This window comes from Coffea arabica, chromosome 7e, assembly GCF_036785885.1.
Source record: "Coffea arabica cultivar ET-39 chromosome 7e, Coffea Arabica ET-39 HiFi, whole genome shotgun sequence".
Classification (NCBI taxonomy): Eukaryota; Viridiplantae; Streptophyta; class Magnoliopsida; order Gentianales; family Rubiaceae; genus Coffea; species Coffea arabica.
The window spans coordinates 22205522-22220631 of NC_092323.1; the positions used below are offsets into that span (position 1 = coordinate 22205522).

A 15110-nucleotide genomic window follows, 5' to 3' on the forward strand; every position below is an offset into this window, starting at 1 on the left:
TTGTTATAATTTTAATATATTTAGTGTATCCTTACATTAGATAAGGTAAGGAAACAAATAATTGACAAATAAAAGAAAATTTAATCATGTTAAAAATTATATTTATTTATGATTGACTTGAAGTATTAGTCAAAAGCTAACAGCTAAACAAATAAGCATCTTTTCCTAAATTCGTTCAACTTATCTCAAACATCCACCCTTCGCAAAACTCCGTTTTCCCAAGCCAAGTCTAATTTTTTTTTTTACAATTCTTTTATATTTTGATCCATCTTCATTCATTATTTAGATACATACACTTATTTTAAATTTTTTATTTAGATTTTTTTTATGATTATTAATTTGCTAATTCCTCTTATTCTAAACTTGTATCTTAGAATTTTTGTATTAATTTGTATAGGGTTAATGTCTATTTATTGAATTTAGTTAATGTTTATATGATTTTGGCCCATGAGTAAATTTTCATCTTTTGCTTTATATTTGTTTTGTCTCTTATTATTACAAATGTTTAATGTTTAGTTATCGCCTATTCAACTTTGATTTCAAGTTAGTGTGTATCATTTGTTTTCATAATTTTTTTTTTTGTAATCGTTCTCTTCCTCCCCTCCCCTTCCCCCACACCCCCCCACCCCCCCCGAAACAAAAAAAAAAAAAAAAACAAAATCCTGCATCTGTCACTGGTAGAAAGAGTTGTTGACAATGACATTGTAGTTTGTAGAACTTTAAGTAGCTAATACAGAAAAATGATGATAACTTAATGCAAGTTGAATTTGGAACTATTGGCGTTTTGTAAATATTTAATTGGTTTCACAAATATTACACTGTTGTCTTAGTATGAATATGTAATAAGCACATGAAAAATGTAAATGTACGGAACTTTATGTTTTGAAAAGAGTTATACCCAAGTGCATGTATATTTTGTTTTAGATTTATGTCATTCGAGATTGACACATTGTTGAGACAGGGAACTCTGGATTATTACTCTCGTATTTTTACCCTCCTAATTTATCTGAAAATATCTGACTTATATTGTACTCCTATATAACTTTGGCAGCCTTTTTCTGCCTTGTCTAGTCTTTGTTTTTTTTTTTTTTTGACAAAAAGCAAGTTCTATTAATCAATTGTTGAAAATTGTCCGGTATGAATTGATTTACATCATTGTACTAATGGCAAGTTAAACATGCATTAAAAATAACGTATTAGATCGGTTAAATTTAGCAAATCTGAAATATTTTTAACAAATTTGAAATATATAAGAAATTTTCAAGTTATCTTTTAACAAGGTAAATCGTTGTAACTCCCTTCTGTGCATGTTGCAATCGCCAAATCTGTTAATCAATGGTTTTAAACTCCATGACAATGATGAGATTTATCCAAAAAAACCCAAAACCTAAAAAAATTTTAAATCTGACAACTGGATCTGAAATAAATTCGAATCCAATAACAAAAGAGAAAAACAAAAAATTCTCACTAGGAACTTGTAGAAGAAACAGAAAATTCTCGTTAGAAATTCTTAGAAAAAATAGAGAAATCTTCCTAAAAAAATTTAAGAAAGGCTTTATTGAAAAACAAAATAAAGCGAAATCTATGGGTGGGAGACCATGGTGATCTCTCTCCCGAAGAAGAAGGCTTTTTGAGAAGAGGAGAAAAAGTAGAGGGTCTGCCTTGTCCAGACTCTAGACTAGTAAATATTGTACTTGTTCAAATCTATTTTACACGTATTAATGGCAACTTGACCAATTTGAAGTCCCTATTCTTGCTGATGCATGGCCTTCAGAACTATTAATTGCTACTGTTGAGCAGTACCTTTCTTATATTATCTTTTTTTTTTCGGAGACGATAAATCTAATCTATCCTACACTAAGGAGAAGGGGACGGACCTAAGGAGGCCCAGGAATAACTCGGAGGAGACTGAACCACCACCGAATCAGACGGGTGCACATCACACCTGCCTGGATTTTTTTGGAAACAAGCCACCTAAATGTGGGATTTTGGTGGGATAGGTGGTGGCCACTGAGCCAATGGCCAGTGGTTACCTTTCCTATATTATCCAGTTTTGCACATAAAGAATTGCTATTGGAAAAATCGTCACTTTAGTCCTTAAACTATTTTACTTATGCCAATTTCATCCCTCAATGTTATTTTAGCCTAATTTAGTCCTTCAACTTAAATTTCTTGTCCAATTAGATCCTTTTACGGCTGCACCGCCCAATAAACTTTTTCCGACACAAAAAGCACTACTGAAACAAAGGGCAAGAATGGAAGTAGAAGTCTTGTCCTACATTAAAATAAAGAAATCTGAAAACTTTTCATCTAATGGGGTAAAACAAAAATTTTACACTAAATTGGGGAGAAAAATAAAATATCTGTAAAAGAAGATCCCAATTTTCATCTCCATTTATCACTAGTCAACAAGTCATCACCAACTATGTCACCAATCTTCTTTGGCAAACTTCCGAAACAAGGACGTCGTCTTTTTGAACTCTTAAATCAATGGCCATTCTTAACTGGACAATCTGAGACTCCTCTCTAAATTTGTAAATATTTCTACAAATGAGGCACTGTAACTTTTTGTTTTAACTCTCACATATTTTCTGCCAGTATTGCTGCATTATTAATTCCAGAGGATTCATTAATTGGGAAAAAAGCCTGTGTGATTGTCGTAAAAGCAACTCATTTGTAGGATATTTTTGTGAGCAGTTTTTTGGCTCAATATGTACTCTACATTGTGATAGTTCTTTGCTCAATATGTATTCTAGATTGCATTTTGTTGAAGAGGCCCGAAAAGTGTTTGATGAAATGTTTAAGAGAATTATAGTTTCATGAACCACCATGGTTTGCTAGGTATGCAACCCCTAGACTTGCTATGGAGGCATGTAAACTTTTTCAACCTCTATTTGATGGAAGGTAGATAGAGGACTTGAACGAATTTCTTAGAGCTTTTTATGATGATACTGGTGATGGCCCTGGAGAGAAGAGGGAAAAGCCTTAGCTCCTCTCTATTTGAGACTCGATAGGTTTGGAAAGCATTGACAATTTAATTCCATAAGTTCTGTGCCTTGAAACTTTCCGAATTTTTTGACATCTTTGTGAGAAAAAGAACCCAAATAAAAAAGAAAAGAATGAGGAGGCGATGGAATCCAAGAAATGAAATATAGAATGAGAGAAGATGGTGATGCTTAAGGAAAGGTTGTGATTGATAATTATTAGTAGATGGTAGTAATAGTGAAAATTTTTGTTAGGAGACTAGGTATGATTTGGGTTGGGGCAAAATGCTTTGACGTAGAAGGATAATTCAGATTCTCTTTTGACGATCTCTATTTTCTTTCCCAATTTTGTGGAAATCGTTTAATGGAAATAGTTTTGTTGGGTTCTAACTTTGGCCCTAACTTTGTAATTCCTAGATTGCCCTTAATTGGGTGGTGAATTTGTGCCTGAAAGATTTTAATTGGTGGTGCGTGGAAAGGATTTAATTGGACAAGAAATTTAAGTTAAAGGACTAAATTAAGCTAAAAAGACATTGAGGGATGAAATTGACATAAGTGAAATAGTTTAATGACTAAAATGGCGATTTTCCCATTACTATTAGAAGTGATAAATGCACACACATCACTTGTACATATTTATTTCTCTTCCGGTGAATGGGAATGTACACAGAAATAGGTGCCTATCCGGAGGAATACTTGTTTCCTTCTCTATTGGTTTTGGTTTATATGTCATCATTAGTTGTACATATCTATGTAAAAGAGGTGCTTATTCCCTTCTCTTTTCATTTAGATTTTATGTCCTGTTTGACCAAAATTCAACCAACAAGTCTTGTTAACGTTTTCACATCTGGTGCAGTTGCTTCTTCCCGTTCTGGGCAAAAATGTGCGGATAAGCCAAAGATTTCAGTCAGAAAATGTTGAACACAATCTCAAAATGTTTGAGCAGGTTATCGAAATAGCTTCGAGGAAGGGTCGTACGCCATCACAGTTAGCATTGGCACGGGCTCATCGCCAAAGAGATGATGTCTATCCAATTCCGGGAACCACCAAGAAACAGAACCTTGAAAGTAATATCAAGGCTTTATCTGTTAAGTTAACCTCAAAGGAAATAGCTGAACTCGAGTGATGTTCTAGCAGGTTACCAGTAGTACTTGGCTCGAGTTGGTTTAGTGTGGAGATTTTAGTCTTTGGACGTCTGTGTTTGAGAGATTCCTGGAGTGCATGAGATATCAAAGACCGCCTAAACTCGGATCCGAGGCCTCTCTAGTTGAAGTTCCATCCTATTGCGCTCAGTTGTGTAAACTGGCACAATTTCAGTATAAACTAATATATTTTTAGTGTAATTGTGAATTTTATACCAATTCAGTTATAATTTATGTTTACACTGAAATTCTATCAGTTTACAGAACTGGAGAGACCCCATTTCCCCTAAATTTCTAGATGAAGAGGCGTCTATAAACTAATATATTTTTAGTGTAATTGTGAATTTTATACCAATTCAATTATAATTCACGTTGTAAACCCGAAATTCTATCAATATGTAGAACTGGAGAGGCCCCATTTCCCCTAAATTTCTAGATGAAGAGGTGCGAGACAGTGTTTGTACCTTGTTCAGTCGGAATTAAAGTTTTTCATTCTGTTCTTAATCTCCTAAAATTCCAAACAAGGGGCAATTGACTGTCAGAGATAAACCAACGTAGTTACAGTGGACAGCGGCCGTGAAATTCAAAGACGTGTATATTTTGCTTTGCACTTCTTGAGTTCAAAAGCTTTGTTATGCATTAGTAGGAATACAACTTTGACCAGCTTACCTGTTTATTTCAACTCCTATTACCTTCTCTGGTTAAAAAGGAAAAGAAGTCTGACCAAAAATAAAAATGAAAAATGAAAAAAAAATCAGAAACTTGTACAAATTCTCTTCTGTGTCTGCATGCATTGCATAGACTAAGAACCAAATACTGCCATAAATTCATGCATCGGAGGGGAACCAAATACTGCCATAAATAGCTGTGACTTGCTTAAGGAAGGAAGCCGAGTAAATTGCAGAAATGGCAACTGCAGTGAGGAGGATCAAACTGGGCTCCCAAGGCTTTGAAGTCTCTGCACAAGGACTTGGATGCATGGGCATGTCTGCTCTCTATGGCAGTCCTAAGCCAGAGGCTGAAATGATCCCACTCATACATCATGCCATAGATAGTGGTGTCACCCATCTTGACACTTCCGACTTCTATGGTCCTCACACCAACGAAGTTCTCATAGGCAAGGTACATAATAAATCCTTATTTTTTACTTTAGTAGCGAACCAAATGAAACTCTAAGAGCTTTTATCTATGGGGGAGATGCTTCTTAGGCGGCATGTAATGGTTTTGAGGCGTTTCTTTGAAGGCTTTGAAGGGAGGATATAGGGAGAAAGTGCAGTTAGCTACCAAGTTCGCGATAAGAGTACTAGAAGATGGAAGCATGGGTGGTATCTGTGGTGAACCAGCATATGTTAGAGCAGCATGTGAAGCTAGTCTGAGGCGTCTGGATGTTGATTACATTGATCTCTATTACGTTCATCGTATTGACACTCGTGTGCCTATAGAAGTCACGGTTAGTCTTCTTCCCTGAAATTCCAAGATGTTTCATTTCTAGTTAAACTGGTTCATTCATCGGTTGATAAAATGGATAGCATAGACAATACCATTTTCTTCCTGCTTTAAGCAATTGATATCTTTTACTCAAGTCTCCAATATTTGTTAGATGGGAGAACTGAAGAAGCTGGTTGAAGAGGGGAAAATAAGATACATAGGGCTCTCAGAGGCCTCACCTGATACCATTAGAAGGGCTCATGCAGTTCATCCAATAACAGCAGTTCAACTGGAGTGGTCTTTGTGGACACGAGATGCAGAAGACAGTGTTATTCCCACTTGCAGGTAAGACGTTGATTTCTTTTGGCAATCATAATTAGCAGAGTGTTCTCACCATATTACTGTTTCTTGCAGGGAGCTTGGAATTGGTATTGTTGCTTTTAGTCCCTTAGGAAGAGGATTCTTGGCGTCTGGTCGAAATTTGGTGCAGAACCTGGTGGATAATGACTACCGAAAGGTTAGTGCTTATGATAGAGCATGACTTTGACTTCCATACTAAAAGCATAACCAGAAACTTAATCAGAACAGGTAGCTTTTTCATTTTTCAAATGGAAATGTCTGGACTCACTGTTCTACATTGATAAACAGAGCCTCCCCAGATTTCAGCCAGAGAATGTTGAGAACAATCTGGAAACCTTTGAGCAGGTCAATGAAATGGCCTTGAGGAAGGGGTGTACACCATCTCAGCTAGCATTGGCATGGGTTCATCATCAAGGAGATGATGTTTGTCCGATTCCAGGAACAACCAAGTTGGAAAACCTCAACAACAATATCAAAGCTTTAAGCGTGAAGCTAACACCAGAGGAAATGGCTGCGCTTGAGTCCATTTCTAATGCAATTAAGGGCGAAAGGAACAAGTACATGGTCCTTACATGGAGACACGCCGATACTCCACCCCTGTCCTCCTGGAAACCTATATGAGTGGATTTCCAGCCCTTTTACTTCTAGCAGTATTAACCTGAGATGAGTAGTTGAATTGGTACTACTGTGGAGTGTCCTGTGTTTGGCTCTGGTTCTGGATTTTTATGTTTGAGGGGTTTATTGTATGAAATGAGTTTTCTGTTGTTCTTGTTTGACAAAATAATGGACCTGGTGAGTATATGAGAAAATTTATAGATTCTCACACAGGAGAATAGAAAAATTGTATTCTATTCGTCTCTCATAATGAAAATGTTGTTCTCCCTTGTTCTCCCAATCTTTGGTTTTGACAATGAGGGTGTTAATAACATCATAAATTTGGGTGTGGTTTGTTGCGTTTGGAAACTCAAATCTACTAGAGTGAGAAGGTGATCTTCACTATAGGTTACCACTTAAGGCTAACGTTTGGGGTCTTTATTGAGGTAAATTAACATGGTTAAGATTCTTTAGAGATGAATTAATTACTTTTGCAATGTTTAGGTGGGTAAGTAGCAGGCTATAAATTTGAGCCCAAAATACATGTTTTTAGCAATAAATTCAATTCTCATAATTTTTGTCGATTATTTTTTCACTGTATACCAATATAAATTAAAATATGTTTGAAACATTTCATTACGTATGTAATATTTTGATATCCTATTATATCAAAAAAATGATGTAATAATCCATATATATATATATATCATAATTAGCGAAATACAAGAAGAAAACTCTTCCCAAATTTTACAGCCTATGATCTATTTACTAAACCCAAAATTCCTTACTCCTTATAGAACCTGTTTAACTATCGTAGTGGAGCTTTTTAGCAGTGAACCCACAAGGAATGAGATTACATTCTACCTCTGGTTTCAAGTGTGAGCATGAACTGCAAAAATTCACGTATGGAGTCGATAGTGATGCAGCAAACTTTGCAGTACTTATCAACAATTTGCTTGAGTTTTCTTCTTATATCTTTATTCCTTGGGTTCGATGCAATCTCATACGGGCCAATTTACTTGAAGAAATCATTTACATTTCTCAAATCTATTAGGATACCAACATTCAACAAATCTAAGAATATAAAGCAATATTACATCCATCACATTTCAAACCAAAATTGCTCTGAAAGTAAATCCAAAGCCAGTTTCATAGTAGACATGCATTCACTATTAAACACATATAAACAGTCACTCTCAAGCTTCAATTGGTTCATAGAATTCATCACATCAGATTCGTTAGGCAAGCTTTCTTTAATTCCATTAATGTTAGATAAGATGACCATATCTATCATGGTAATTGAACCATACAAAGAATGATTGCAAGGGTTGAAGCAATCATCATGCGGATCCTTATCACCTTGATCGTGTTCTGGAACTATGAACACATATTTCCTTAGATTTGGCCCAAGATTGCAACTATTACAATTTTCTCATGAATCTCTATGATGGTTTACACTACAAGGCTACATACAAGCATCAATTGATATACAAGCCAGGTAAAAACAAGCTTAATTTTCGAGTTTCATTTAGGTAAAATAAGTAAATCCTAACCACAAGAGTGCAAGTCATAGTTCAAACGTTAACAGACACTGGATAAGGGAGTAGAAAAGTGAGCTAATGCGAGTAGTATTTTGCAAGGGAGGTATCTGAGGGTATATCTGCCAATTCATCATCAATGATATTATAAATAGGGATAGCAACGGGGGCGCCGCAGGGGGTCATTGGGGCGGGGGCGGGGGAATTTTTTCCCCTCATTTAGAAACGGGGCGGGGGTATACTCCCCTGCCCCACCCCCCACCTTGCCACCCGTTTGAAAAAATATATATATATATGTACATAATTATATATATAATGATATTATCAAATATACTACTAATTATACATGTCTATTAATAAAAATTATTAATTAATTATACTAAATTTATGAATACATTTATGTTAAATTCCTAACTACACTTAATACAATAACACTTTTTTTCTAAAAAAAACACAATAATAATTTAGTGATTGTATTTGTATAAAAAGTAAAAACTTGATTACTTTGGTTATATTTGTTTCATCATATTAGATTGTATTCAAATAGCCTTTGTTTAATTATTTTTATGAGTTTCAATTGTGAAGTTATAATGAATAATAATTTGGTGATGCGTTGATATTTTTATACTTGATTATTTGCTCAAATTTAATTATAATAAAATTATATAATAAAATTTTTTTAACCCCACGAGTGTCCCCGCGGGGGAAGCGGGGCGGGGCGGGGGAAGCCAGGGGTGCGGGACGGAGCGGTGGCGGGGAGGGGATTAAAATGCAACGGGGCAGAGGTTGGGGGAGGTGTCTCCCGCCCTACCCCCGCCCCATTGCCACCCCTAATCACAAATTGGGCCCAATAACCTGACAAGGGAGGTATATGATCTTTTGCAAAATTCAGGGAGGTGAGTGAGAATGCTAGAAACCTCAGGGGAGGTTTCTGAAATTATCCCTTTAATAAATTGTAGAGGCATACGCCACCAGTGGACCCAACGTGTGTTGATTATTAAGCTATGTGGGATATCGAGAACAACATACGTGTTAGCAAAAACTCAAAACTTTTGGGCAATGTACTCAAATGAATTTGACAGATATTGAAATCAGATTTACATCAAGATGTATTGCAATAAAAGAAGAAGGAAACAAATCTAGCAACAAATGAATATGGAAGCTGAACTAGTCCCACTTGCACGAGTTAGGATTACTTTTGCAATGGTGACATAATTAATGATTAAATTCAATAAAACAATTATACTATCTGGATGTTACAAAAAGAAAAATGAAATGAATCAACATCCCAATTCACAGGGGAGGATCAGATGTGATCTCAAAGGATATGTGCATGCTGCAAGGAGCAAAAGTCCTTTCTGGCTATGTTTTCAGAACCGGACCGGATATCGACTCGGCCGAGGTCAGGGGTCAGGGGTCAATGGGTTCGACCGGGGGTCGATAGGGGTTGAACCGGATGACGTCATAAATAAAAATTATTTAAAAATTAAATTATTGTATATAAAATATCCAATAACATATTGATATTAATAAAGGTATATTTATATATATTTGATGTTTCAAATATATTTAACAAGAAAATACAAAGAAATTAGAACAATCAAGTAACAATTTATATTATTTAATAAACATTAACAAGTTTAGAATTAAAATTATGGATTTAATTGAAAAATAACATCAAATTTTAGGACAATATTTATAAAGTATGAAATATTTTAGGTATATTAATAAGTTTTCACAATTTAGGAGGTCAAAACATAATATTAAAAAAGTTTGAACTTTTTTAACAAAATCTCCTGTTGGACCGGTTTTTCCGGTTCTGTACCGGTCAAACCCGGTTTTTGACCAGAGTTGACCGAGTTTTAAATCTCCCGGTTCTGATGACCAACTCGGACCGAACACTTGGCCGGTTCTCGGTTCAACCGGTCGGACCGGCCGGTCCGGTCCGAGTTTGAAAACACAGCTTTCTGGGCCTAAAACTGGTGAGCATTCAATGGCATGAAAATCATCTTCTCCACTTCTCATGCCATAAAGTATTGGTTCCTAACCACCAAAATTAGAGTTTTTAATGTCATTATCCTTTGATCATCTTGTCAGGGAAACCTGAACCAAGGAAAGTTTATATAAAATAAGGTTTCGTTTGATAAACTGAATCTGAATTCTGAAGTCTGAATTCTGAAATCTGAATACTGAAACAATTAATTTGCTGAATTTTAAACACTGAAAAAAAATTATGAATGTCTGAATTTTAATACTAAACATATTTATACTGTTTGATAAACATTTATAACCGAATGCCTAATAAGTTAAATTTGACAAATTTGGCCTTATATCTTTTCATCCAAAAAAGAAATAGAACCTATGATTTAATTAGCTAAAAATGTTAGGTATAAAAATGACAATATTTATTTTTAAATCAAATTAATATAAAAGATGAATTATATTATATGAGGAGTATGGAGAATAAGTAAAAGTCATTCAAAAAGGAGAAAAGAGAAATAGAAAATCATTAGATAGAGAATATTAGATTGTTTGATTATATAAGAATTTTGAACATAATTAATAAACAAGGGTAGATTTGATAGATAAGATAAGGTAGTTGAAGTAATTCTATTGATTCTTATCAGAATTAAGCATTCAGTTAGGATTCTTGTGCTGAAAAAAATACACACAAGTTCAACACTACTTAACAAGTTCAGCAAATGGATTTTCATTTATTAAACACTCAAAACATCTGAATGTCTGCAAAGGTTCAGATTTAGTACTTTTTTATGTTATCAAACAGACCCTAAGTTAGAAGTTAGAACCTCCCAACTTGTTTCCAAAATCTGCTGGGATTAACAATTGTTAAGAAATTAAATGAGCCTTCAATTCCCAGAACATTCAAAAGCAAATACTTGGGCAACTAAGTATTCAACTTTCAAGAATACACAATAATAGTCAATTACATACCTGAGCCACCATATTTTGTCAATGAATGGGGACTTCAACTTATCAGAAAACTCCAAGTCATAAAACTGTACAAACAAGTTGTAAAATCATCAAAAATAATCACTTGGAACCAAATCATGATTAAACTAAGTACCAAAAGTAAGGGTCTGTCTATTTACTGCCATTAGGCACCAAATAAGAAGTGAGTCCAATATTATCCTTTCTCCGAAAAGACAATTTAATCCGCTAAAGTGTTGCAATTCAGGGGATCAATAGTAATTTAGAGCATTAATAATGCACTTACTTTCCTTTTGAGTGGATTTACTTTCCTTTTGAGTATGTTTAGGACACCAAATAGAAAAAACGAAAAAAGTAATAGAGTTTTAAACCAATGCAATCTCTATCTCTTCGTGTTGGCAATTATTAAGTAAGGAGAACATGTACCAAGTATAAAGAGAAGTAATGGCAACTACGAATCCCACCCTTTCCCTGCTAAAAAAAATTTAAACAAAGAATATGTACTATTTATTCTTGATTTAAGTCTAAATGTCCTTGTATCGAATGGTAGTTTATTGTTGAACGAGTGAATGTGTTTCAATGGTTCATTTCTACCAGCATATTATCACTGGTTTGTCATCATAAACAAGAGAGATTGAAGATCTTATGGCCTTAACTCTCTAGTTTTAATAATTAATAACAAATGGTGAAGTGGACTAATGTCTATAGTTGAGTACGATGAAAGAAATTTATAATAATCCATGGAAAATAAAGAATGCACGTCAATGAAGTCAAAAGAGGCAAAATAATGATGAAAAATGAACTAGGTACTGCTTAGTCAAATTGTCAGTGCAGTTGGTTTTCATGACCGTGTTTAGTAAAAGAAAAGGTGGATACAGAAAACATAATTCTCTTAGCAATTTCAGCTTTCGTGTCACCAATCTCTGTATATTGGAGATTGTGGACCTTTCTCCAATATACAGACTCTGCCACATAAGGGAGAGAGAATATGCATAGAGTAGTGTAAGGAACACAGACCGACCATTTAGTAAGCTCCACCGCTTCCTGCTTATCATCTTCAGTTCCTGCATCCGGTGAAAGAAACCAATGCAAGTTTATAATCCTCAACCACTTTCAAAAAGCAGAATGAATTATATCAATCTCAGCCAGGAAAAGATAAGTTGTCTATCAATGTAACAATCATGAACAATTTATACACTCCTCAGGAATTACTTAGCAGGCTCTTAGTGTAGAACAAGATATGGATAAGTACCTTCCCCCTCAGCATCATCATTTTCTGGCCCCAGCTCTGGATCAGAGCCCTGCCTATCACCTCCATCATCATTGTCCCACTGGTGGCATCCAGAAATCGTCTTCTTCCTCTGACTCACTGTCCTTCTCAGAAACAATTCTTGCTTCTGAGACAACTTCAACAACAGTCTCTTCCCGAATCTTCTTCTCTTTCTTCAATCCATCATCCTTAACCTTTGATTTCTTCTCTGCCTTTTGACCATCATCCTGTTTCTCCATTGCTCCATTTGTTATACTGTGTCCAGTTTCCACTTTCTCCCTTCACAATACCAAATGAAAAAGATAAGGTTGATGTCCAAAATGGAAGCTCAAAATGAGTGTAATACACAATGACTCCACATTTTGCACAGGTAAATCCCCAGGCATTCCAATTATGAACAGCTCTCTCATGTAACAAAAACGGAAACTAAAACAGGACAAACCTAGCACATTGTGGAAACGTTTGCCGTTAATATGCTTCCAGATATGCTCTCCTGATTTGTTGACAGTAAATCCCGTTAGAATGCAGATTTAGCTTCGAACTGCAAGAGGGAACCCAAAACTTACCAAAAATGTTTCCATATGTACCAGAATAAACCAAGCATAAAAAATACATACTTTCAGGCTTAGACTACCCAGGGCAACCTATGCAGAGCAAGGTTGTAGGGAATTAGAGATTAAATCATTATAAGACAAGGCAAACCATATTTGCACCCCAAAAATAGTCCCTTGGGTGTCCACCTTCCTTCATGTAAGAAAATATTTGAGTGAAGCGCCAGAAGCTAATCTTGGAGTGCAAATACACTCGCCTAAGATAAGAGTCAGAGTCGCAACAAACATTGAATTTGAGCATACATAAATGGAACCCCAAAAAAAAAAGTACTCAACAAAATAAATAAATAGATAAAACTGAGTGCTTTGACACTGCAAGTTCTGCGGAGAATCCAAACAATCGAGTTTCTCGCTAGGGAACTGCTACTTTCTTCTGCTATACAAGAGAACCCAGAAGTTAACTAAAATTACAAACGAGAATGGAATCCTTTATTTCATCTACTACTAATTGCATTATAGACGAAAGGAGACTAGTCGAGACGAGACAGCCTAAAAATTCTTCCATGGAAACGAAATGAGCGTTAAAGTAACAAAACTACAACTCATCCAATTCACTTCGCTGCACAGGCCAGCTCTGTTCTGTTGATTCCAAATATGTTCGTTTCATACACACACTTAATCAGCTAAAACACAATCTCCACAAAACTGAACTAAGAAAACACAAGCAATCACAAAAACCAATCTTGCAAATTTGGACGCAGTTTACATACGCATGGAGATTCTACTAGCGCAATCAACGCCAAAGAAAAAACGATTGAGAGACCAAGAAGAAGGGAAAGCCAGAAACATAAGAGCCCGTGGTTAAATGAATAAATGCCGGGCTGAGGATCTTGACGGAACATATTGAGGGGAGGTTTGCTGTTGGAAAGAGCGGCGTCGATGAGGCCCAAGCGGCGGCATTGCTTGCTGTCTCTGGCATGGGCCGGCAGCTTGTGACCCGTCTCCACGCACTTGAACCGCCCACTCTCCTCCTTCAACCTCGGTGGCCCCAAAAGATATTCCCCTTCTTTGCCTGATTCCTTCTTTCCTTCTTTAACTACTTCCCCGCCTTTCTTTTCCATTGCTGCTGTCACCCAAGGGCCTTGCACACAGTAGATGCTCTGTCTCACTTCATATTTCACTCTTTATCCCGTGTTTATTAGGTTGCTATTTTTTATTTATAAATATCATATTTTATTTTTGTTTGCTTCGAAACATCCGATGACTATTTCTTTAATATCTAATAATTATTAACTGAAAATATACTAAATTTAACGAACTCAAAACATTAAAGTACATAAAAAATGAGAATTTTTTCTATGAATTTGCTACTGTATTTTTTATTTTCAATTATATTGATAGGGTGTTAATTATTAGTAATTTTACTGTTAATTTTCCCCTTTGTCCTTATTAAATATTATTTTAAATTATTAATATATACTTATATTTGGTATTTGGACCTATCTAAAGGAAGTGGAACTGACAAATGCTAAAAAAGATATTTTATTGAGAAAAATCCTGCACACACTAGAGCCTCCGGTGGATATACAAGTTGGGCCCGCATGGTGCTACAAAAACTCCATTTTCGGGTGCTGATGGAGAGCTCTTATTTATTGGTAGTTGACTTGTACGTGTAGGAGTCCTCCTACCAAGAGGAAACAAGAAAAGTGGAATTGGCAGGGGCGTTCCTCTTGTACTTGGACTCCCAATTTGCTCGCGGGACCACTGGAGATAGCATTAGTCATTTTTGGCTTTTAAAAACAAGGACAAGCGTACAGAGGCTGGTTATCGATAGTTTTAGGATAGTTTAGTTTAGTTTTAGTTTTTCCTTCTTTTTCCTTTTGTCAGGCGCACGCCAACTGTTCGATAATATTTTTTAACAGAAAAAAAATCTTTTACTCTTGCTTTCTAGTGAAAAATGGGATGCCTTTGCACTCAATTAATTTGCGTGAAGATTTATTTAAGCAGCGTGGCTAAGCCTTTCATCTAGTCGAAAACCAACTTGAAGGTGTGGTTCCAAATAGGGGTGATATCGAGTCGAGTCGAGCTCGAGTAGTGCACTACTCGAGCTCGACTCGAGGCAAAATAACTAGGCTCGAGCTCGAGCTCGAGCTCGTCAAGCTTTTAAAATTCGAGCTCGAGCTCGAGCTCGACATCAATTTATGGAGCTCGAGCTCGAACTCGAGCTCGAGTTTAATTAAATGTAATTAATTCAAATCAAGCTCAATCGAGCTTATTCGAGCTCAATCAAGCTC

At 35.7% G+C, this 15110-nt stretch overlaps 1 protein-coding gene and 3 long non-coding RNA genes across 4 annotated transcripts; 2 read left to right on the forward strand and 2 right to left on the reverse strand.

Moving 5' to 3' along the window:
- The first annotated feature begins 2409 nt into the window (after positions 1-2409).
- LOC140010864 (uncharacterized) lies at positions 2410-4000 on the forward strand. The gene is made up of 2 exons (XR_011818011.1): positions 2410-2534; positions 3841-4000. It is a non-coding gene; the product is annotated as an uncharacterized lncRNA (long non-coding RNA).
- Positions 4001-4703: 703 nt separating this feature from the next.
- LOC140011445 (uncharacterized) lies at positions 4704-6296 on the reverse strand. The gene is made up of 4 exons (XR_011818601.1): positions 6183-6296; positions 5949-6047; positions 5794-5853; positions 4704-5590 (listed from the first exon to the last, which is right to left on the reverse strand). It is a non-coding gene; the product is annotated as an uncharacterized lncRNA (long non-coding RNA).
- Positions 5033-6809, forward strand: LOC113700463 (auxin-induced protein PCNT115). Its single transcript, XM_027220929.2, has 5 exons — positions 5033-5248; positions 5370-5576; positions 5727-5899; positions 5969-6071; positions 6203-6809. Exons 1-5 carry the CDS (start codon positions 5033-5035, stop codon positions 6533-6535), a joined length of 1032 nt encoding a protein of 343 aa, XP_027076730.1. The 3' UTR covers positions 6536-6809.
- Positions 6810-9078: 2269 nt separating this feature from the next.
- Positions 9079-13986, reverse strand: LOC113701008 (uncharacterized). The gene is made up of 5 exons (XR_003450789.2): positions 12708-13986; positions 12248-12544; positions 12017-12059; positions 10999-11063; positions 9079-10149 (listed from the first exon to the last, which is right to left on the reverse strand). It is a non-coding gene; the product is annotated as an uncharacterized lncRNA (long non-coding RNA).
- Between the last annotated feature and the right edge of the window lie 1124 nt (positions 13987-15110).